General features: G+C 40.8%; 1 protein-coding gene across 5 annotated transcripts in view; it reads left to right on the top strand.

Annotated features, from left to right (window-relative positions):
• Positions 1–25410, top strand: part of SNTG1 (syntrophin gamma 1) — a 536067-nt gene that overhangs the window by 426029 nt on the left and 84628 nt on the right. For all 5 annotated transcript variants that reach the window (XM_045008056.1, XM_045008057.1, XM_045008059.1 and 2 more), the window contains one exon: positions 2252–2290. In XM_045008056.1, coding sequence (XP_044863991.1) covers positions 2252–2290 — 39 coding nt within the window. The remainder of the gene's footprint in view (positions 1–2251; positions 2291–25410) is intronic.

The following is a 25410-nucleotide window of genomic DNA, read 5'->3' as shown; positions in this document are numbered from 1 at the left end:
AGTGCAGGCACTATACGTGTAGTTACACGCCACAGTAAACGGCTCTGGTAGGGGAGAGGCAGTGGGAAAATGCTCTGGCTGCTCTTTGCGCCTTTTGTCACTGCCTCCCCCTGCTAGAACTTTCCTCCACTGCCTCCCCTCTGCCAGAAACTTTCCCCACTGCTGGAACCTTTCATTGTGGTATGGAAAGTCACTGGCATCAGGGATGCAGCAGGACACCACACTGCTGAAAATAGCAGTGTAGATGTGGGAGGCACTGCTTGGGCAGGTGCAGGGCCGGCTCCAGACCCCAGCACGCCAAGCAGGCGCGTGGGGCGGCATTTTGCCGGCAGGGTGGCATTTGGCTCCGGTCGACCTTCCGCAGTCATGCCTGCGGGAGGTCCACCGGAGCCCCAGGAGGAACGGACCTGCCGCAGGCATGACTGCGGAGGGTCCCCTCTTCCTGCGGCTCCGCTTGAGCTCCCGCAGGCATGACTGCGGCGGGGTGCGGATGCTCCACCGGAGCCGCGGGACCATGGGACCGTCCGCAGCCACTTCTGCCCCGGCCGCAGAACTGGGGAAGAGTGGCGCAGCGCGCCGCCCTGCTTTGAGCGGCGGAATTTCTAGAGCCACCCCTGGGCAGGTAGGAGCCATGTAGGGTATATACCCTGTGGGTTCAGGTGTGTAGGGCACTCTCTTCTACTCATCTAAGGCATGTCTCACCATCTACTCTCCTGTTTATATCCATGCTAACTGGGCTTCTAGTGTCTGCACTCTACTCACTGCAGTAAGTGTAAATGTAGCCTATATTTAATATACCTGCTCTTGAGAAAAGTGCCTTAGGATAGTTAGTGTCCAATAATTGTACTGAGTATCTTGGAACAGCTGGAATATTCCTCTTCCAACTCTCTTTCCCTGGACATACATGAACTCAGAAGACAGACGATACTAAGACTTTTGTGGGGAGGCTTTGCTTTGAGACTTGTGACATTTTGGGGTCAGGGTGAACCCAAAACCCAAAATAAATTCAGCAGCTGCTGGCAAATTTTTGACAGTTTTAAATATGCTTTGATAACAAAGCTGTGGGAACTGGCTGTTCAAGACTTGCAGAGTGTTTAATATCTGCTTGATGACCCGTTGAGGGGGTTGATACTGTGGAAAAGTACATTTTTTCTTTTTTAAGTTTACCCATTGAAGTGCTTCTTTCTACTTTATGTGTGGATGTTTATTTAGATGAGATTAGAAACTTTGGAGGAAACACATTCTCTAGTGATTCATCTTATGTTCCCATAAAATGTCACGCATTACATTGGAGTAGTGTAAATGTTATGTTCTGGTTTGGGGACCTGGCTGGCTTTACCGTTGATGCCTAGTTGACAATACGGTTGATCCTCTAATATTTGAATAGTATTTTTCTTATTTCCCCCGAGACACAGAAACTATTGGCAGAAAAAAATAAACTCTAGCAATCAAATCTAAGGTCTCATCTAGGAATGCAGATGGTAGAGTTACAAGATTTGCTCCCTTTAAGCTTGTTCTGAAAGTGTGTGTGTGCGTGCACGTGTGTGCATGAACACACACACACACACACACACACACACACACACACACACACACACACACATGAATTTACTCTTCTTAGCAGGAACAGCTAAGTCTGTTGCATATTCAGATTCTCCCATAATTGGAAGTGTTGTGCTTTGGGCTTTTGGTGCTACCCAAATAGAGGTAGCAACTAGCCATGACATCTGAATTTCCCATGATTCCATGGGCTTAGTGTGGGCTCATCTCTACTTTTTAACTTGTGTTTTTAGGAAGGGTAGGTATTTGCTATTTATTAGACCGATGTACCTTGAATGATTTCAAGGACTGAGAGCTGTTCTCATGATGTTAGCTATTTTGATGCTTCAGAAATATTACCCAAAGGTTACACTTAAAATTAAGGTTTGCGAATTTCTAAAAATAGAGATTAATGGCAGTGTTTTCCATTGATTCTGTAACGTTCAGAAAGAAAGTTGCATGTACTGTAATTTCTATAAGCTTGGACAATTGTTTTACTCAGTCCAATATATTGGGTTAAGGAATTCTCCTTTCATTAACAACAGTTAGACACTGGTATCACTCCATTAACTTCAGTGGAGTTATTCCTGATTTACACCAGTGTAATCTGGAGGACAACATCTCACAAGTGTTTCACATGTCATCCACAATACCTTTCATTGTTGCATTTATTTAGTATATTTATTAATCAAATTTTTATTAATTTTTATAGATAAAAAAAATCAACAGGAATTTTCCCGTAAACCAGCAGGTAAGAAAAAGAAATATTTGGAAATTTAATAATTCTCATAGCACCTGTGTTGGAATTGTTTTGTTGCTCTGTTTTTGTTTTTTTCCAGAGAAGATAGGGATGCTAGATCTTAATTGGCTTCCTTTACACTATATTAGGGGTAGGCAACCTATAGCACACGTGCCAAAAGTGGCACGCAAGCTGATTTTCAGCGGCACTCACAATGCCGGGGTCCTGGACACCTGTCCGGGGGGCTCTGCATTTTAATGTAATTTTAAATGAAGCTTCTTTAACATTTTTAAAACCTTATTTACTTTACATACAACAATAGTTTAGTTATGTATTCTAGACTTCTAGAAAGAGACCTTCTAATAACGTTAAAATGTATTACTGGCATGTGAAACCTTGAATTAGAGTGAATAAATGAAGACTCGGCATACCACTTCAGAAAGGTTGCCTACCCCTGCACTAGATCATTGAAATAAAGGGGTGTTGAGGTGTTCAAGAAAAGTAGGATTTTGCCCATTGTTTCCTAAATGCATCTCTGTTTGTTTCTACTTTTATAATGAAAAGAGGGGTAGGATTATTGTGTTTTGAGAATGAAGACATTCTGAGGAATTCTGCTCTTTGGTGACACTTTCATTATTAAAGCTGGCTTGGATTTTAAAGGAATTTTCCCTCCCTCTCACTCTTCCTAAAAGATTGTTAGTCATCCACAGAAGTAGAGAATGCAGTTGCGCCACAAGTATCTATAAGACTTCTGTTTTCACTGAAGATGTCAATTCACCTTGAACTTACTCAAGAACAGTTACTGTAAAATCACTTAGTATTCTGTAGCATAAGGATTGCTGCTGACTGATCTGAAAATAAGGAAAGACAAAATTGCTTAGTAAACAAAAGATAACTAGCAAGTTAAGGTTTAAATGATCGGGATTTTTTTTATGAATTCATTGCTCAACATTAATTACCAATCAACAAAAAATAATACAAATACAAATAATAGATATAATGGCTCAGCAGACTAGTGCATAACTGTGCAATGCTTTCTGCTATTCTGGACCTCCAGGTACCAGTGTTTAGAATGGCATTTGGTTCCTCTTCATTAGAGTTTCATTGGCTTAAAAAGCAAAAATAACTTTCTTGACTTGAGTAGCTTGTTGGTCATGCTATCTGTAAACGAGTCTGCAATTAATTCATTCTTCCCTCAGGACTTCCCATAGAAAATTTCAGGCAAGACAGCCAAAATATCAAGGAGGTATGAAATGAGGTAGACAAATTAGAGAATTTCATATATAAAAAGGAAATAATTTACTGAACTATGAGGGTGCAGGAATTTGGGAGATCAGTGATTTCAAAATCAGATGTCCTTCCTGGCTTGATTTGAACAAAAGTGTTTGTTTGTTTGTTTGTTTTTGTTTTGTTTTTTTCCGGAAGATAAGTATTGTGTGGTCTTAATTGAATATTGTCTATCTGTTTGAGGAAAAGATTCCAGTCACATACAAATTTAGGGCTAATTTCTGTCTTCTAATATACAGCTAGCATCAACATGAAGTTCAGAGAAGGATCAAGCCATTTTGTTGTTCCATTAACAGTACATTATTTATCTGTTTATTAAAGTATGGTCTTGTGTATCGTTGTCATTTCCACATTTATTTTAGTAAAATGAGTTATTGTCTATCTGAAGTTGAATAACTTTGGGGATACAAGAACTAACTGCTTTGCTTTATGAAAGTACATTATTAATGTGCCCATGTAATAAGAAATCTTGAACTCTGAAATTGATCTGACTGGGAAATTAGTTTGGGGGATTTTCTTAACAATATCATATTTTAGCTATAGTGATTAGCTCAAACTTTGTATATTTTTATTTGTTTAGTGTGCAAACACTTTAAGGGAAATAGCTTCCTTATTTTATATGTCGAATTAAAAACCCATGAACATGTAAGGTGCTATATAGTAAACAACAAGAGAAACTAGGATAGGGCTCAAACCTGCTTACTCTAATACATGTGAACAGCTTTACATGCATGAAGTCCCAATGACGCAAATAAGTCTACTCAGATGAGTAAAATTACGTATATGCTTGTCTATAGCCCTGAGCCCATATTGACCAGCTATTCTAATTTAAACATCTTCATCTAACTTTTATTACAAATAAACTTGCTGATAAACAAGTTATGGAGAATATTATATTTTACCATTACAAATAAGGAATGGCTTGTATGACTATTTGGCTATCAAAATGAGTTGTAAAATTCAAAATATTTTGCTGACTATATAAAGATTGTTTGAGTGAGATTCAAAAAGATATTGCTGTTTTTGCATATGTAGGCATTTACTTTCTAATAAATATCCTCCTTTGCTAAAATTTCAGCTACTAAAATATCTGACTTTATTAATTTTAGACATTATTAATGCTTCAGGTGCACATAAATTAGTTGACTTTTTCATCTATGTTTATCTGGGTGTATAGAAGCTTCATACAGAATTTTCCCTTGGCAGTGAAATTTGCAAATATATTAGGTGTTTATTTTTTCATGGTGCAAAAATATGGACAGAAATGTGAACTTTCTTTAAATATAGACTGTGAATCTCATTTAAAGAGACTGAGTTGGTACCACAACTTTACTTTGTAAAAACTAGCGGGTGGAGGGGGGAGTGAATAGTTCATTGTCATTGAAAGTGATTAAATATATGTATATTGAAGTATCATTTTATAAAAGCACTAGCTAAAATAGCATTAGCTCTTTTTGAGCTGAACAGCTAGCCAAAAATGTTGGGTCTCTTAGGTTGTTCCAGTTAGGCAGAAAAATTGGTGCAATTCTTTGATGCAGTTCTGTTTATTTACAAAGAATGTGTAAAGTCCACAGAAGGACTCAAATAGCAAAAAACTTTCTTTTATCGCAGCACCAGGAACACTCTTTTCAGCTTGCACTTCTGACCCCAAAACCTCAGCTTCTAAGGTCAGACATTATGTTTTCAGCAAGTCCTTCAGCCTGTCTGTGTCTCTCTTTTTCATTCTCTGTGTTCTGCTCAGGTTAAAAAACTTACTAACTGTCAGGGTAATTAAGCACTGGAACAAAATGGTGACGGACGTTATGAAATCTCCATCCCTGAAGGTTTTGAAGAACAGGTTAGACAAACACCTCTCAGGAATGGTCTAGTTATTATTTAGTCCTGTCTACTGAAGTCCTACTGAGGTTCCTTTCAGTCCTACACTTCTATGATGGAAAAGGGTCAAAGGAATAGGATGTGTCCTTAAGGGACTGGGTGTCAGGAAGGTTCTTGGAAATGGGGAGAATAAAGTTAGGAGGCTGAGGAAGGAGAATATAACAGTAGTGAAGTGATGGCTGTAAAGAAAATACCACTGTAAAATAAGCAAAATCTTAAAACTGAATGATATTTTTATTTTCTCTGAACCCTATCCATTCTCCATATCTAATACTATCTAAAAAAATAAATAAAAGTAATTGAAGAAAAACCTAGATTTAAATTACAGTTTCATACATATTGAGCAGAAATCCCATGACTTCAGTGGAAAGAGGATCAGGCCCATTATCAGATAGGCAGTAAGATTAGAATATCTCAAGGTGATAGCCAAAGGCTCCTATATTTGATCTGCCAAGGTGGAACAGGAAACACAGATGTCACCTTTTCTTGGAGCTCATTGCTGTTTTGCAGCTCTTGTATGAAGCACTGAAAATGTCAGCTCCTGAGAGAGACAGATTATTAGGCTAGAGGGAATTCAAAAAAGTAACACTGGCTTCTTTGTTGACCCTTACAACACTGCAGACTAATATACGTTTTTTTCCTCAGTAAAAGGACATGTAGTGTATATCCATTTGCAGGTCCTGATCTCATACACTACCCCTTCATGAGTACCCCAACCCTCCTCTATGCTGTTCATCCTAATCAATCCATAACTGCTTGCCAATGGACAGATCTCAATCTGAAATCTACCTCACAGCTTGCCAGAGAACTCCTGAACCAGGCCTTTCTACCAACTTTTGCAACCCTTCCTGGCAAGGGGAGCCAAATCCACCTGCCTCCGAGCTGCTGGAGACCTTACTGCTATTTCTGTGTATGTTCCCTCACTAGCTATTGGGACTATCAGTTTTCATTTGTGATCCACATGGAACGTGCATCATGATTGTAGGGTTAACATGGTGTTGAGATATTGTTCAAATGAGAATTAGTTTTATAATGGAGTTAGGGTTTAGATTTAAGGCTGAATCATAGCTAGAGGCTGAATTTAGATTCAATGGTAACATATTCAGTGCTGCCAAGTGAAATTTTTGACCCAAAATTTCAGAGGCCTGGCACCCTCTTAAAGACTGAAACTTTCAAAATCCTCTGTTCTCATGAAATTTCAGTGGCATCCAAATTTTTCTAGTTTTTGATCCATCGTGGATCCATTCTAATACCAGTGAGATAGGGCTTGCATTCACAGTTTTGAATATAATCATCCTTGAAAATTATAAAGGGTTGGATTCAAAGTTAGTTTGGGCCCATATTGGATTAAAATCAAGCAGTTTTGTCTCCCAATTTTAAATGTATACTACATTTTTTATATCTTAGGTGTTAAAATGTCTCTGGATTATTTACATGATGCTAAAACACAGGCAGTACCAAGTTCATCATGAAACAGATGTCCCTTCTTCTGCCCATTTGTAAATACTCTCCAATTGGTAATTCAAGGATTCATCACACTTTTTGAAGATAGTAACCTCATCAGTATTCCCTTCTTTTTTTGAGGATCATATTTATGGAAGAGCTAAGGGAACATTCCAGTAGCTTTCTGAGCACAGTTATTACATTATTGCAAAGTATTTTGGAGGATCACTTTGAGTGTGAAAGATGCTACGTACGTAAAATCAAGTCTTAATCTATTTTATGTCTACTTACTAGACAGTTTGCAAAGAAATACCTGAACTAATCTGCATTGCTTCAATTTTTTTATGATCTCAGTTTTTAATCTATTTTCTCTTAATTACAAAAAAAAAATCTGACTCCTCAAGGATCAAGAAACTCAAGCACAGGTAAGAAGAAAATGCTTGCATCTTTAAAGGACAACCCTGTGCTGTGAATGGTAGAGAACTATGCAGCTCCAAGGGAAGACTGGGGAGAAATTTTGTCTCAGGTGCAGAATTTCCCATTTGCTTAGAGCAGGAAAGCATCCCTCCTTGTGCTCTGTGGAGCACATGGGATTACACAGGATGTACCATACTAAAATTGGGCACATTTCCTCACTCTAGTATGTCCAAAATCGTTGGTAGTGCAATGCAGCCCTTGAGGTGTGCAAAGGGAGCAGCCTCTGCAGTCTGTGCTCAGGAGAGTGCCGTCAGAGGCTATGCTGTGCAAGGAGATGGTGACTCCTTGGGTTCCCCTTACTGCACTCCCACACTGAGAAGTAGTTATAATATTTGGTTAGGTTTGTACAATATTTGGTTATACTCAGCTGTGGAATTCCTTTACGCGCCCTGAGACTTGTGTGTCTCTTCCCTCCCTTCCCCCACACACACTTTACTAAATCTGGCAGTAACCTTGGGGGTAAATTCAATATCAGGGAGTATGTTGTAATCAGCTGAGTAATTTTCTATGTTATTGATTTACTTCTACATTAAATTGCACTTTCACCAGTACATTATAATCATCACCCTTCTGTGCTATAGAGGCAAAGCACAAATTGCAATTACATGGTATTAGCGATGAGCTGACCCACTTAAAAAGGAAGCGATCTGTACATGAGAAGCTGCTATTGAGTGATATAATTGATACTCTGTTTAGAGGAAATAGCCAAGATTAACCTTTATAAGTAAATCAGATAACTGCTCTTTAAGTAATTATTCTATGTGTTAGAGTTTTTTATATTGATGAAAATAGCACTGGAATATACTGTCCAATATTTGCACATTGTGCTTACACAATACATGAATGTTTCTTTCTGTTTTAAGAGGCAAATTTCTGTAGCTGGTGAAAATTCAACCCACCATCCAAAAACTGCTGGAGCTTTACCATTCTTTCTGCTATATTGCCATTACATTAGCCATTTCATTAGCCACCAAAAATGCTTCAGGGAGAAATAAAGGCATCTTTACTCCAGTCATAAAGGTGAATGTCATTATGTGGGCAGGTTGATAGGTTAACATCTGTTTGAGTGATAGACATCTCTGCTGAAACATACAAATGTTTCGATTGTGAGATTCTAACCTTCCAAAAGATCTCACTTTTATAATACTTTAAAAAGTGAAATGAAGGAACAGGATGTTCTGCTAAAAAGTGAGATGTTACTTGATAAAATACCCTCAATATGATTCTAGCAGCACATAGGAAACAGTGTTTATGTTCTGCCTCATTTGGGATTTTTGACTTTGCAGGTCTATTGAGCTAAATATTTTTCAATACACCATAACTGTGGCTCCTCAGAATTGCCACTCTGCATCTCATAACAGTTAATGAACCTTCAGGTCCTACAGTACATCTGCACTATCACCATCTGCTGTCACAGTGAAGTTTTTGATCGGGTTTATTTTGAGGGGGGAAGACTCTGGAATCATAGAATCATAGAATCTCAGGGTTGGAAGGGACCTCAGGAGGTCATCTAGTCCAACCCCCTGCTCAAAGCAGGACCAAACCCAACTAAATCATCCCAGCCAGGGCTTTGTCAAGCCTGACCTTAAAAACCTCTAAGGAAGGAAGCTCTAATGAAGCTCCTATTGTAAATTCTGCGGTGATCATTGCCTTGTATTGCATTGTACAGCCAAACATGCAACTAGGCATTGATTACTCCATAATTTAAGGCCTAGAACGTCTTATATTGATTAAGTATTTATATTTCACTTGAACAAAAAAAGAAATATACATATATTTAAAACTTACACCCTTCTTTCTCTCCAGGGAGATGTGCTGTAAAGTAGAAGAAAAGATGTCCGCTGAATGAAATATAATTTATAATATAATGTAAGATGCTTCTGAGACTCTTACTTAAGGGGGAGGGATAGCTCAGTGGTTTCAGCACTGACCTGCTAAACCCAGGTTTGTGAGTTCAATCCTTGAGGGGGCCACTTAGGGATCTGGGGCAAAATCAGTACTTGGTCCTGCTAGTGAAGGTAGGGGCTGGACTCCATGACCTTTCAGGGTCCCTTCCAGTTCTATGAGATAGGTATATCTCCATATATTATAAGACAGCGATTCCCTAAACCAATAGAAGTATGGCTCATTTGTCTTCTCCACCCTGTGTTTCAGTATAAATCAGAGCAGGTGTCTCTTCTTTGTACCTCAGTAGAGAACCAAACCATTTAAAAGGCACTGTCAACATTAGCCCTCAGAATACTACATAGTTTACAAGTGAATTAAGCCTGCCCACTGGGAGAAGCTAATATCTGAGAAGGCCATTGGACTCCTTGTCAAAGTGTATAGAATATCTGACAGCTGGAAGGCAGTTGTATTGAGTCACTTGGTCAGAGTGTTGGAGAAGCAGTTAGTGAGATTTGGGATATTCCACAGCAGTTTACTATACAATTGGCAAAGGGATTGAGGTAACTGGGAGAACAGATGGAGCATTACATAGCAGGAAAGAGAGGTCAGATCACATCCTTTCAATCTCTGCACTTCTAATGTGGCCGCCTCCATAGTGTCAACAGTACATGCCACAAACAGATACTACCATCTGAAATCATATTCATTCCGTATTGGAGTTGGTTTGTAAACGCCAACAAATGTTGTTTGTTGGTATGTCTTTTAAAGAAAAAAGTCTTAAATGTTGTTGTATATTGGTGTTAAGTCTTCAAAGAACTTGTATGCTTTCACTGGAAGTATAGATAGTACAATGACAGGCCCATTACAAATGACTAAGACAAATAAAGGATTTCTATTTTTTCTAAAAAGTGATATGTGGAAGATGTTTGGGCTGACAGTTCACAGTGTGAGCAGCATTTGTTAAAGCAACAAATGTTCATTTATGATTTTAATAGTTTTACATTTACATTCTGGTCACTTACATTTTATTGTTGGATTTCATTTTTTTAACTGCCATCAAAACAGGCACTGAAGCAGGCCTGTTTCACAAAGAAACAATGTTGTGCAAGCAGAGCATTTGTCTACAAACAGATGTCTTAAATGATGGTCATGTGCTGGACCTCTCTGGCCTCACACAAGGTGCCAAAAAGAGGTGACTGACCCAAAAAATGAACTTGTCACAATAACACTTCAACATAAAAGGCAGGTTTCTCCCTTATGTCTAGGGATATTTAGAAAAGCCAAATATGGGGAGAACACCCAACTCTCTGTAAAGCTCAACTTAATAACTTCAGCCTAGTGCGTACTTATCAAACATGGATTTGTTCTTTTTGATCATTTTTGAATTTTCAGCTGAAGCTGATGTTAGAACTAAAGCCACTGTAACCACTGATTGTGACGGCTCCTTTACTGCATGGAGCGAGAGTCTAAAAGTTCCCAAGGATAATATTAGTTTTATTAGACAAGAATGAAAATCTTCAATAAGTCTACACAAATGTTATTTCTTGGGGAATTGTGTCAATTAAATAAACTAATTGGAACCAATGAAGCAGATACTTTAACTAGTGGTATCTGCTCTTGAAGGAACACATGGGACTCCAAGAACCTTTTGAAATGATTTTTAATTACAATGTACAGGGGGGGGGAAATGAGTGCAATGGCATCTTATTTTTTCATTCCCTGTCTTATATGTGCTCAAATAGTCTGATTGTACCTCCTATAATATCGTGGTGTCTATGAAAACCTGATCTGTCTCTCCCCTTCCTAATTCCTAAGAATATAGCATCACACAGCTTTACCTATCACAATCAACTATTGATATTCCCCTTTTCTTCACCAAGTGGGACAAGAAATACAATTGTGAGAGATTTGTATGATGGGAGGCAGTGCACCCCATTGGATAGGGCGCTGGCTTGTGACTCAGATGACCTGGGCTCTACTCCCAGCTCGGCCATTGGGCTGCTTGGTGAATGAGGGCAAGTGATTTCACCTATTTTTGCCTTAATTTCCACATTTGTAAAATGAAAATAATGCTACCTACCTCCTTTGGTAAAGTGCAAGGAGATCCACAGATTAAGTGCTATCAAAAGTTAATATTATTCTTATCATTATCTTAATACCAGGAGCAGAAACTCAGTAGACACTAGACATTTCATTAGTGTATCTTTTTCTCACTGTGGCATATTTAAACTTCATCATCTAATTCAGATAAAATATTAATTTCATTTTTCATTTTCTTAATATCTTTTATAAAATATTTGGCATCATTTTATTTTATCATATTAAAATATTGATCATCTGAATTAAATCTCTTCAGTCTGGGACCTAGAATGTACAAATATACAGCCGGCCACAAATAATAGTGTTGTTTTTCATGGGAGGCCAGGGAAGAAAATCTATTAAGGCCCTATATCAATGCACTCTTAAAGTCCTAGTTATTGATCTCTTAATGAAATACTGCATGTACAATCCTAACTATAGCTTTATCTAGCTAAACAATGTCTTTCTCCGCCTGTGTATGTATGTTTTACATAGCACAGAAATTACAAACTTCTCAGTAGACAAGAAAAAAACCCACATACAGTTTGTGTACTCTGTATATGTGTATAAAAACAACACTGACACATTGTTCAGCTTACACAGTTAGGCAGGACAAAGGCAGGAAAAGTAAATGTTCAGGCAGTCTTAACCCTGCATGAGTGTAGGGTCTTTTTGGGGGGAGACATTGCCCCCACAAACAGGGCCAGCCTTATGGGGGTGCTATGGCTGGGGGAATGCTATGATCAGGGGAGTGAGGCTTGGTGCTGCAGCAACCCCTCCCACCCCCCCGACTTCTTCCTCCTCCCTGCCCAGTAGTCCGGGGTGCTGGCTGGATTGGTGATCCCAGTGGAGCCCGTGCTGCCGTGTGTGTGTCTGTGTGGTGTGGGGAAGCGGGAGCCTGGCATGCAGCATCCCCTTGGCATCCGCAATAGTCCAAGCAGGAAGGCAGCAGCACCAAGAGGTACCTGAAAAGTGACACCATCAAGTCCAGCTGCAGCAGCTGTGGCAGCCTGTGCCAGAGTGGCGCAGCTCCTGGGCTTATGTCTCTGCAGCAGCAGCAGTTGCGGCTCCCTCACTAAGCTGGCCCCCGCCCACTCCACTAGCACCATCCCCCCCTCCAAATATAGCAGTCAAGCTATGCCTATGTGTATATGATTCCTAAAGTAGGATGGTAGGCAGTAGAAATATTTATTGTAATGTTGGTTTGTAGAGTAACTTCAGAACAAAAAGCTGAGAAGCAATAATTTGTAAAGATATCCCAAGTGGAACTGATATTAAAAATAATAGCCTAGCTAAACAAATACAATGTACAAGATTTTTTTTTAAAGTCACTCAGAATTCATAATGTGTTACATTAAACTTTTTGTCCTTTCAAGCAGTTACTCCTAGTAATAGAGATTGTGACAGGTATGTAATTTACCGAGCCATAAATAACATGTTGTATATGTTTAGCACACAGGAGAACATTTGGTTTATATATTCTTGGGCACAGATTTATAAAGCCCATGCTATTTTACAACACATAGAATACCAAATTTTCAAACCCCCAGTCCTCAAGAGATTGAGGCATTTATTTTTAAATCCTATTGCCAAACTGTCTCCTAGTGACATGCGCTTAGAACTAAGAGTTTATCCTTACTTAATAAAAATCAGGCTAGGAAATCCCAATTGTGGTTATAATGATGAAACCCTGTACATTTTTTCAAAAAAATCTGATTAGATATGATTGCAATGGACTCTGATGCTGTTAAGGATAATTTTTGTCTCATGCTCAAGGCAAAGCTGAGTTTTTTAATTAAAATAAATATAACAAATTCAAAGTGGGACTTCAAAGGCAGTGGAGAACAGTCAGAGAGATTTGAAGGAGTTCAATGCAAAGATGCCTTCAGCATTTTCCCCATTCATGATGGAGAAGCAATAGTGGGATCAGTCCTTCCAGTGCTTGCATATGTGGAGGCTCAGACTGGTAGTGGCATTCCACTGACTCATATCCCTGAAATACTTCAGCTGGAAATGGTACATAGTGTGATAGGGTGTGATAGGCAGATATATTAGTCCTAGATTAAGTAGATCTAGATTAAGTAGATCCCTTTCCCCTGGGTAAGGTAACAGGGGCAGTTCCAGAAGAAGCAGGAACTTGCTGGAAACAATTAAGGCTGGGAGGCTAATTAGGACACCTGGAGCCAATTGAGAAAAAACTGCTAGAATCAATTAGGACAGTCTGGCTAATCAGGTCACCTGAGTTTAAAAAGGACCTCACTTCAGTTTATAGCGTGCATGTGAGGAGCTGGGAGCAAGAGGCACTAGGAACTGAGAGTGGGAAGGTGTATTGCTGGAGGATTGAAGAGTGCAAGCATTATCAGACACCATGAGAAAGGTTGTGCAACTGTTCCAGGAGGCACTCTAGACAGCTGCAGTCCACAGGGCCCTGGGCAGGAACCCAGAGTAGAGGGCGGTCCCGGGTTCCCCGCAAACCTCCCAACTCCTGATCAGACACAGTAGGAATTGACCTGGACTGTGGCTTCTACCAGAGGGGAAGATCTCTGGGCTGTTCCCTGACCCACATGGTGAATCTCTGAAGTGAACAAACCCACCAATAAGTGCAGGACCCCCCAAGATAGAAGAGGAACTTTGTCACAATAGGAAGAGCTCTATCACAGAGTATCTTCTGCAATGGAAGTATGAAACAGAATAGTTGACATACTGCACAATTTAAAATAAATTGGTTGTGATTCTTAAATTATCTATATTATTTTAAGAAATCTGATGTTCTGGGTTTGGTGATATAAGTGTCATAAAAGAATAGATTTATAATATAATAATCAACAGTACCATATTTAGTTAATAACCTATAATAAGTTTAAGATAGATGACCATCAGACTTTGCAGTGTTTTTAATCACCAAAGAAATATTTTAAGTACATTGTTTCATGATTTCTTTGCTCAGGGGCGGCTCTAGCCATTTCACCGCCCCAAGCTTGGCGGCACGCTGCAGGGGGCGCTCTGCCGGTCGCCGGTCCCGCAGCTCTGGATGACCTCCCGCAGGCGTGCCTGCGGATGCTTCACCGGAGCCGCGGGACCAGCGGACCATCCACAGGCACGTCTGCGGGAGGTCCACCGGAGCCGCCTGCCGCCCTCCCGGAGGCATGCCGCCCTCCCAGAGTGCCCCCCGCGGCATGCCGCCCCAAGCACGCGCTTGGCGTGCTGGGGCCTGGAGCCGCCCTGTCTTTGCTACAACTCAGTAAGGCAAACATTACTGAATAACTTTCTTTCCTTACTGTTGGTGAGATGCATTTTTAGTTTCATTTTCTGAAATTACAGTCTGCAAATATGTTTAATTTATTTTTATAGAACTGGATTCATTGTATTTCTCCAAGCTATTGTCATATAACGAAAATGCTCAGCTCAGAATCCTAAAAAGAATGGCTAATAATACTTTCTCCATTTCATTGCAATGGGAACTGAATATTCTACAGGGCAATATTGTTAATATGCCATAATAGTTTTTCTCTCTTCACCCTGACTAATTCTCTAAAAGAAGGTCTTCACAGCCTGTGATAGTAAGCCCCTGTGGCTTATGAAATACTGCAATAGGGTGAGAAACTATCTGTGGGGCAGGTTAAGAAGTATGAAAGAAACATAAATATAGCCAGTATGATTCATTGAAACATATTGATTATTTCATAAGCTTGAATAGCAGTGTTTTCTTCTAATCTTATCTGTTTTGTGATATCCAGTAGTATGTGGCAGTCCACCTCCAGGCACTCCTGCACCAGGAACTAGAAGCACTCAGTGTGTTTCTATCATTTGCAAACTTTATTGTAAGCTGCTTGAATGCAAACTCAGGACAATGCCACTCATCTGCATCAACATGTGGGGGAACTTGATGGGATCAGCGGTGAAAAGGGGATAGTCCCAGTGGCAAGGGAGGGAGACACCCAGGGACAGTAGATAGCTCCCCCCACCCCGGGAGTCTCTGGCACCTACTGGCCACATGGGGGAGAAGGGTGCTGACTGGCCAGCATTCCCCAGTTCCTAGGATTTAGCCCAGCACAGGGGCCATGTCAAGCCTCTTTTGGCTCTGTTTCATCAGGCCATACTACTCATCCAAACTAAGAATGGGAACCTGGCCTAACAGATGCTGTTGGTGTAGCCGACCACCCAGTGCTTAATTTGTACCAGGGCTTGCCAGGGCTGAGCTCTGGCACCTCTAGGCTTAGCTGTTCATATCCCCAGCACCTCTGGGATCACCACATCAGTTATGAATGTAAAAAAAAAAAAGTTGCTTTAGCCCCAGCACCTCTTTCATTAGGATTAGGCACCTGTTTTGTGGGTCAGGAAGGATTTTTTTTTCTCCAATGGGCCAGTTAGCAGAGGACCAGGGCATTTTTTGCCTTCTTGGCAGCACCTTCAAGCCAAAGTAGGTTGTGTAGAAACGTGTTTAGCACCTAACTGAGGTACTTGAGTGATAGTGTTTATTCATTGCAACGTCTGGCCAGTTCCATCACAGTTAAAAGAATAAAATGAACCAGAGGTAAAAGTCCTGGGATTTTGCTGATGGGCCTTGGGCTATGTGATAGGTTGAGATCTGGCGGCGCTTGAGGTTCCCACCCTCCTGCATCCTGTGTCCCCCCTCATGGTGGGGAAGATGCTAGGACTCAGAGAAAGCTGAGTCTTGGGGGCAGGCTGAGGTGAGCCTGGTATAGGAAAGTGGGGTGATGGGCAGGTATCTCCCCTCCTTTGTGTTAAAGTTGCGGCCTGCCACTTAATTCCATGCATGTGTCTGTCCTCATTTTGCTGCTGTGTCCATATCAATAGATTTCATATACTATATCTGCATTTTGAGGATTCAGTACCTTTACCTGCAGTTTTTATGCATTGCTCCATATTAAATGGATTAAAAGTGGCTAACCAATAGATCTTAATGAAACTGTAAGTGGGGAATTATGACCGATGCTGTGTGGTGTTTCCAGTGGGGTCCTGTAGGGTTTGGTTCTTGCTGCTATGCTGTTTAACGTTTTTATCAATCACCGATAAAACAAAATCATCACTGGTCAAGTTTGTAGATGACACAAAAATTGGGGGAATGGTAAATAATTAAGAGGACAGGTCACTGATTCAGAGCAGTCTGGATTGCTTGGTAAATTGGGTGCAAGCAAGCAATATGTGTTTTTAATAGGGCTAAATGTATACATCTAGGAACAAAGAAAGTACTTACAGGAGGACTCTATCCTGGGAAGCAGTGACTCTGAAAAAGATGTGCAGGCGTTATGGTGGACAGCTGAACATGAGTGTCCAATATGATGATGTGGCCAAAAGAACTAATACAATTCTGGGATGCATAAACAGGGGAATCTCAAGTAGGATTAGAGAACACTCTACCTTTGTATTTGGCATTGGTGCGACCACTATTAGAATACTTTGTCCAGTTCTGGTGTCCACAATTCAGGAGGAGAGTGATAAATTGAAGAGGGTTCAGAGAAGAATCACAAGAATGATTAAACAATTAGTAAACATGCCTTATAGAGATAAATTCAAAGATCTCAGTCTAGTTAGCTTAACAAAAAGGTTAAAGGCGTGATTTGATCAGCCTATCAGTATCTACATGAGGAACAAATATTTAATAATAGGCTCTTCAATCTAGAAGAGAAAGTTATAACATGATCCAATGGCTGGAAGTTGAAGCTAGACAAGTCCAGAGAGGAAAGAAAGTATACATTTTAATAGTGAGAGAAACTGACCATTGGAACTATTTACCAAGCACTGACCATTTTTAAATCAAGATTTGATGTTTTTCTAAAAAATATTCTCTAGATTTTTTATTTTGGGGGTGTTCTATGGCCTGCGTTATAGAACAGATCGGACTAGAGGATCATAATGGCCTTGGAATCTCTGAATCTTCTAGTACACTGAGAGCTCTCCCATTTAAATAGTAATAGTAGAGGGTCCTGAAATTGTATCTTTGATAATATTCCACCGTAATCAGAGACTGTATGTGTGAGACCAAGAATGAAGTATGCTATTATTATAATAGTGCATATTTTCATTAGTTATGAGCTTTTTTTTATCTGTTAAATTCAGTGTCTGTTACAAGCATGGGGTAAGGACATTATATAATTTTACAGGCCTATTAGGTTTTTATATTTGTCTCTCTAATATCTTTCCCTCCAGATGTTTGGATGAGGTTATAATATTGCCCTTTTTGATTGCTTTCTTCCAACATAGTTCACTTTCACAGAAGGTTAAAAATTAAAAACTGTAACCTCTATTTCAGCTTCTATGTGACATACATTATATAGTGGATATCAATAATAGTAATCATTAGGAATGCCAAACTGTGGCATTTAGTCACTGCTTTGTGATTTTTTTTGTTTTGTTTAATACTGTACACTTTTCTCTCATTTCATCAGATTCACTTACCATTATCAAATGCACTTGCCTACTGTTGTGTATTTGGTTGTGTGGTAATAGAATCTTGTTGCTATGGCAACTGAGTTAGATTATTAGGGGATAGCCCAGCCAGTTTTGGCTGTTTTTTGGTTAGTACAGTGTGTGGCAATAAATGGCTACTTTTAAGGTTTACAGCTCTTTGTCTCCAGTGATTTCTTCGTAAAACTGCTGCCCCAAGGATATAACAACAAGGATGGGATGTCTGTGCTGCCCCAGCAACAGAAGGAAGTAGAAGTTAAGGTAAAAAAAAAAAAAAACCAAACCTTTTTTGCTGCTGGAAGCGGGTGAGAACTGGCTTGTTTGCACTGACTGTGCAAACTGAAACTGAAACCATGGCTACACTTACGGGGCCGCTGGAACCTTTTGATGAGACTATACTGCAATGGCATGTATAAACTGAGTGTTTTGAGCTTTTTGTTATTACAAATGACATTACAGAAGAGATGAAGGTGCCAATATTCTTAAGTGTTGTAGGGGCTAAGACCTACTCCCTCCTTCGCAGCTTACTACACCCTGCTAAGCCAGACAGCAAATCTTACAGTGACATTGTGGAAATCCTGGGGTCCCATTTTTCTCCAAAACCATTGGTAACTGCTGAAAGATATAGGTTCCACAAAAGAGACCAGAAAGAAGACGAAACAATTTGTAGCAACTTTGAGAGCTTGCAGAACACTGTGAATTTAAGGAGATACTAAATGATGCCCTGCATGACAGGAGTGTGAGGCCTGCACAGTGAAGCTATACAGAAGCGCATATTGACACAGGTTCAGCTTACCTTACAGAAGGCTGTTGACATTGCGGTCTCTATGGAGCTGGCAACAAAGGAGGCGCAATCCATCGGTGAATCTCCTAGGGTGCATAAGGTGTCACAAGAACCTACCCACAGAAGTGTGGGAAGTCAGGAATGTTACTGCTGTGGTAAGCCAGGTCACCATGCATCTTAATGCTCGTGTAAGGACCTGGTGTGTCGACACTCTGGCACAGAGGGACACATTGAGTGTGCCTGTAAACAAAAGAAAAAGAGCCCTGTGGTCTGGCTGACCAAAAAGGGAAATCTGCATACCCTAGAGAGCAGACCCAGGATGACCAAGGAGACACCTCATCACAAGAAGAGCCAGTCCACATTTTGTCTTTGGCTGTGGGCTCACATGAATACTGGATAATGCCGTTGTTGGACGGCAAACTTATACGCATGGAACTGGATACCGGTGCAGCTGTCTCGCTGGTCTCTGAGACTGTGTGTAAAGAAAAGCTACAGCATCATCCGCTTAAAGCAACAAAAACAATTCTGAAGACACATACAGGAGAAGCTGTGCCCATGTTGGGCACTATTGATGTTAAGGTGGGGCTCAATGGACAGGCTGCCAAATTGCCACTGTTTGTGGTGAGAGGTAATTACCTTAATGGGTAGGTCTTGGCTTAGGAAGATCCAGTTGAACTGGGCAGAAGTTCACCGAATGACTAAAGAAGAAACCAGTCTGCCCGCTATACTAAGGAAACATGCTGCTGTTTTTGGAGAGGATCTGGGAAGTATGAAGGGAATCACTGTGACATTGAACATTAAACCTGACAGTCAACCAAAATACCTGAAAGCCAGGACTGTGCCATATGCCATCAGGCCGATGGTTGAAGCAGACCTGGAGCACCTGGTCACAAATGGAGTCTTAATACCAGTTACCCATATCTCATGGGCAACTCCTATTGTTCCAATAGTGAAGAAAGATGGCTCCCTCTGGATTTGTGGTGAATTTTAAAGTCACTGTCAATCCTGTGTGTGCAGAGCAATACTTGCTTCCCCGCATTGATGGCCTTTGAAGAGGTCTGGCTGGGAGACAAAAGTTCAGTAAGATTGATCTGAGTCAATCGTATTTACAGATGTGCGTTGATGAGAAGTCCCAAGAGCTGTTGACTACTGTGACACATAAGGGGCTTTATTGATACTGTCGCCTACCCTTCAGAATAGCGTCTGCTCCCACCCTGTGGCTATAGGCTATGGACCAGATCTTGTGTGGCTTGCCAGCAGTCCAGTGCTATCTGGATTACATCCTGGTCACTGGAAGGAATGAGGAGGATCACCTAAAGAATTTAGAGGCTACCCTACAAAGACTGGAAGCATATGGCCTAAGAGTTCACAAAGACAAGTGTGAATTCTTCCAGCCCTCTGTTGAATATTTGGGACACATCATTGATGCTACAGGTCTTCGTAAGACCCCTGCAAAAGTTAAGGTATTGTGGAGGCTCCTTCTCCTGGTCACTGTGGAACAGTGCACATGAAGGAAATTGCACAAAGCTATTTTTGGTGGCCTGGATTGGACAGTGCTATTGATAAGAAGGCAAGAGCTTGTATGTCATGTCAAGGTGTGAGGAATGCACCCCAGTGGGCACCCCTACACCCATGGGACTGGCCTGAAAACGTGTGGCAACATGTTCACGTTGACTTCGCTGGCCCCATGGAAGGAAGAATGTTCTTGGTGGTGGTAGATGCCCATTCTAAATGGCCAGAAGTCTCTATAATGCAGTCCACTACTGCAGAGAACTCAAAAAGCTACGAGAACTCTTTAGTCATTTCAGTCTTCCAGAACAACTTGTGAGCGACAACCGACCGCAGTTCATCTCTCAGGAGTTTTGAAATTGTATGAAGGCAAATGGGATACACCATATCACTTCAGCACCATATCATCCATCCACCAATGGATTAGCTGAAAGATTGTGCAGACAATGAAACAAGCTTTGAAATCAGCAAGGGGACAACTATCCATTCAAAAGTGTCTGGACACCTTCTTCCTATCCTATAGAAACACACCTCATGCTACGACCAAGGAATCCCCAGCCTTTCTAATGATGGGACAACAGCTGTGCACTTGCTTTGATCTGCTGGAACCTTCTGAACCCCGACAAATTGTGCAATGTCAGCAGCAAGATCAAGTCATCAGGCATGCATCCAGAGCAAAGGACCGAATCTTTAGTCCGGGACAGCCAGTTTTGGCTCGGAACTAAATGGGTCCCTACCACTGTCATCGCTCAAACAGGGCCTGTTTCCTACACAGTCCAGACTGCAGAGGATCTCACCTGGCGGCGACATGTAGATCAGCTGCTGCCAGGTCATACCAGTCCTCAGGACACATCTTCAGTTGAGTTGCCTGACTTCACCACTTCCAGCAAGACACCAAATCAAGAGTCACCTGTACCTGACTTTTCCCCTCCATTACTGCCGGCAGCAGAGATACCCTTCTGCCTGGAACGAGCTGATACCACATCTTCATTCATTCTCCCTACAAACCCTGAGCCCATCGTCAGGCCCGCGCCCAAGACGCTTTTGGGTGCAACAACACCAGAAGTCCGCCGTAATCCATCCGGAGACAGAAGGCCACCTCGTCGGCTGGATCTTTAGGTAGGGCGAACCCACGGTTATGGGGCAAAATAATCCCCAGAGTTTAGCCGGGAACAAGGCAGTCTACCCTCCTTCTCTAGTTTAGTGTTTTATTTAGGGGACGTTCTTATTAAGGGGGGGAGCCATACATTGTGTATTTGGTTGTCATGGTAATAGAATCTTGTTGCTATGGCAACTGAGTTATTAGGGGATAGCCCTGGTTTTTTGTTAGTACAATGTGTGGCAATAAATGGCTACTTTTAAGGTTTACAGCTCTCTGTGTCTCCAGTGATTTCTTCCTAAAGCTGTTGTCCCCAAGGATATAACGCTTACTTTTTAAAAATTTGTCAAAAGCTACAACTTCTTCATTTATATAAAAATTGTGCATTGGAATAAGACGGCTCTACTGATGTGTTTGAGGTTAGTGAGATCTCGCCATGAATTTCTGCCACCACATCCTGCTTCCCAGTGCCGTAATGTCTTCTATTCCTCTTGTTTATGAGAATTCATTCCCACAAGTCTTTGAAATGTACTTTGACTCAAAAGAATAGTGGCTAAGTGTTTGGAGTGCCGCAGTGTTGATGATGAAGGTGTGACAGATCAGCAACTCCTGGATATAGAAATAATAGATTTGGTTGTAATTAGTGTATAATGTTAAGTGAAATTCACTAAGAATTTTTAAGAACCTGTCTGGAAGACAGTTACATGCACTTGGTGGAAGGCATTGATGCCTGTAAAATTTAACTTCAATGAGATAATTCTAAAGAGATTTCCATTATAGTTTGTATAGCAAGAGAACTGCTGACTTTGTTAAATCAGTTACACCCAGATGTAGTCATCATAGCCCAGATTTTAAAAGGTAATTAGACATTAACCCACTCAGTCTTGCAATGCCTAACTGACTTAGGAGTCTAAATCCCATTTTCAAAAGTGATTTGGGCCCTTAGGACCCAGATCCTCAACTATATGTACTGATTTCAACAGGAGTTTTTTAAAATGAGACTTAGGCTCCTAAGACAGTTAGGCCTTGAAAAGATGAGCAGAGCAACACCAAAATTCCTTTAAAAATCTGGCTCTGTTCCTGATTCTAGAAGTGGTTTGTATTATAGTGATATGTGGTTTGTTTTAACAAACCAATTATATGTAAATTGTCTCTGGAAGCCATTCAGCCTTCTGGGTAACTATGAAATAGATTCATTCAAACTGTATTTGATTCATTATATACATTTTTGAGAATGAACATCTTCAAAGGGCCTTTTTATCTGATTTAATAATGTATAATATTTCCTTCCTTAGATGTTTGTGTGGTTTAAAAAATGTTTGTTTTAATAAATTAATTCCTGTCTAGTAGGCCTGTATCATACTCATTTTATAGCTTTCTTTCCTCTAACCACTGAATTGGCCCTCCCAAGTACTGCTTTTTGGCACCTTTTCGTGTTTTGTGTGCGAAGAAGTAGGAACCTGATCCCACGCCTACTGAAGAATCTATAGAACTCTTCCTATTGACTTCAGTGAGCAATGAATCAAGCCCACAATGACTACATCCCAGTTATATATCATTTGCCTTTCAGAAAAGGCTCCTCAACCTTAGCCAAGAACTTTTAGGTACCGAAAGCTGCTCAGTGTAAAACAACATTTTGACCTTTAGCCTTCCAAATAATTTCTGGGTCAAAAAACAGTACCAGTAATACAGGTTGTATTTAAAGTGACATTGCCAAGTACATGTTTTTATATTTTTAATTTTTTTCTTTTATTATTCATGGTTTGTACTTCACTCTGATAGGCTTGAAAGTAAAATTTCATTCCTTGATTACTTTGTCCTCTTTCATTTACAACCATTGATTTCTCTTTCAAAAGATGAATCAGCTTCTGCACTGCAAAGTAATTCTATGGGCAATTTTGTTTTATATTTATACATTCCAAAGCTCAAAAAAAATGATGACTTTGGGCTCTTATAGTTTTAAAAAAATTAAAAATCATTGAGCTTACAGAGTCTTATGTGTCTATGTGCAGGCTGCTAGGCTGGATGTCCAAACTATGACAATATACTACAACAGAGTGGGTATTAATGGGTCATTTCCCTTATTCCTAAACATCATAAAAATGGCAACCTCTTTATCAGCTTTGCAGCTAAAATGCCTGAGGTTTACAAGTCAAAATTTGGTCTTCATTCAGGAGCAATTTATGGTATTATTTCAGAGAAATTTGATTTTGGTTTCACTGGAGTATGGACATTTGAATATTGGGTTCTGAAAATGAACAGTTATATACACTCGGGCATTGCTGATCACATCAGTGCCCTGATCCTGCAAACATTTAAGCACATGTATAATTTTATTTGTGTGAAGTCACTGAACTCTATGGAATTACTCATGAGTAGAGTTATCCAAGTGCTTTCATGTGTCCAGGGTCAGTGCCTAAATTGGGACCCAAGGAAAGGATGTGCAGCTTGTGCATGCTCAGATCGGTTAGCTTTGGAGTGACAAGGCATCCACTTATAGACACACTGTTGTGGCTTGTTGTTATGGTTATTTTTATTTTTTTAATACAGCAAGTAAATCATGTTACAATAACCATTTTGAAGGCGACATAGTCATGGATAAATGTGGCAAACTCTTCACTAAATATATAAGTAAGAATCTTACAGTGTGTACATGTAGGAGGAAAGACTTGTTAATGCTTTGAGGTTGGGTAATACTAAACATGATCAAAACAATTTCTGAAGTTAAGGGAGAGTACCTTTAAACCACTCAGATACAGATTTTTCTGTCTATTATATCTTTTTGAGGCCTTGTCCTAGGGCATCCTCTTGTGCATGGAGCACCCTCCTGTATCAGGCCACAGCACAATTGGCACACCTGTCTTAGTTTCTCTCCTTCTGAGTCCCCAGTAACTCTATCTTAGGCTCTTTTGCCACAATAATACCCTACCTGAGCTGCAATGTTACAAAAACACTGCAAATGTAACACCGACAGACCACGGTTGTCAACGGGCGAGATTGAACCTGGGACCCCTGGAGCAAAATGCATGAGCTAAAAGCCATATGCCTGTTAGTTAAGGCTGTAGAGAAGAGTCATCTCTCTCTCTCATCTCAGTGCCACTAGAAGGGACAGAGCACCACACCCAGGAGGTGTGTGGGTTACACAAATATAAAATATAAGTCCCGACAAATAGACTATTTGTCATCCCCTGTGTGTATAGTTCCTAAAATCCCAAGACTTGTAGTCCTTTGACGGTCCACATACTACATACTGGTGTCTTCCACCATACCCGGCTTTTTGTCAGGCCTTTCCTCTGTGTGTGCCAGGACAGCCACCCCAGCTCTTCCAGGTGCTGCAAACCCCATTCTTCCCAACAGGAACCCCTCACAGCCATGCTGCAGGGAGACCATCCTCACCCAAAGAGCATTCATAACTCTCCCTGGACCATGAGCCCACTCCATTCCTCTGATTCCAGCTGTCTAATGTGGAGACATCAGTGAGTACACCTCTTCACCGGTCCCCTGTCTTCAGCCCTCTCTGGACCTCTGCTTCACTTCTCCAGCTTAAGGACATCAACAGGCAATTCCCTCTGCTGCTCTCTGGCCTGTCTCTGGGTAGGTCAGTTGGCAAACCCCTCTTACTGCTTTCCTACTTTCAGCTTTTCCCAGGAACCTCTTCCAGTCTCCTAGTCTCTGGCAGCTCTCACCTATCCTTTTCCTGACTGACTCCTCTGAGTCACCAGGTCTCCCCATTTCTGATTCTCCCTGTCCCATGGGGGCACCTGTTCTGGCTCAGCGGGACTGGACCTGCTTCATTTACAGTGGCCAGCCACCCTATGACAGGCCATAAGAAAATCACAAAGCTTGTTCTTCATTAAATATCAAGAACCCTGTCACCTTCTCACAACCATACTTAACTCCATTAATAAGTTCAGTAGATGAGAAATGGGCATGCGGTCAGTTCAAAATCTGTCTTTATTTTACAGAGATTTTTTTTCAGTAGAAATTACTTTACCATGGCTGCAGTTGTGCAGCAGCAATGAGAGAGGTAAGAGAGGTAATATACAGTAAGTTTGTAGCCAGAATGTATGGGGATCCTCTCATTATCAAAATGTTGGTTGGCAACTGCTCTGAGAACGACAAAGAATGTCTTGGAGTCCTCAAGTTGGCTGTAAAATTCTTTTGAGGGCAGAAGGATGGGATCCCTTCAGTGATAAAACTAGCAGCCTAATTAACCTGATCAACTGCTAAACTGCTAAACTGCTATGAAGATGATGTATGTGA

Source organism: Mauremys mutica, chromosome 2 (genome assembly GCF_020497125.1).
Source record: "Mauremys mutica isolate MM-2020 ecotype Southern chromosome 2, ASM2049712v1, whole genome shotgun sequence".
NCBI lineage: Eukaryota > Metazoa > Chordata > Testudines > Geoemydidae > Mauremys > Mauremys mutica.
Note: the sequence above shows the minus strand (reverse complement) of the source record. Positions and strands in the feature narration are given on the sequence as shown.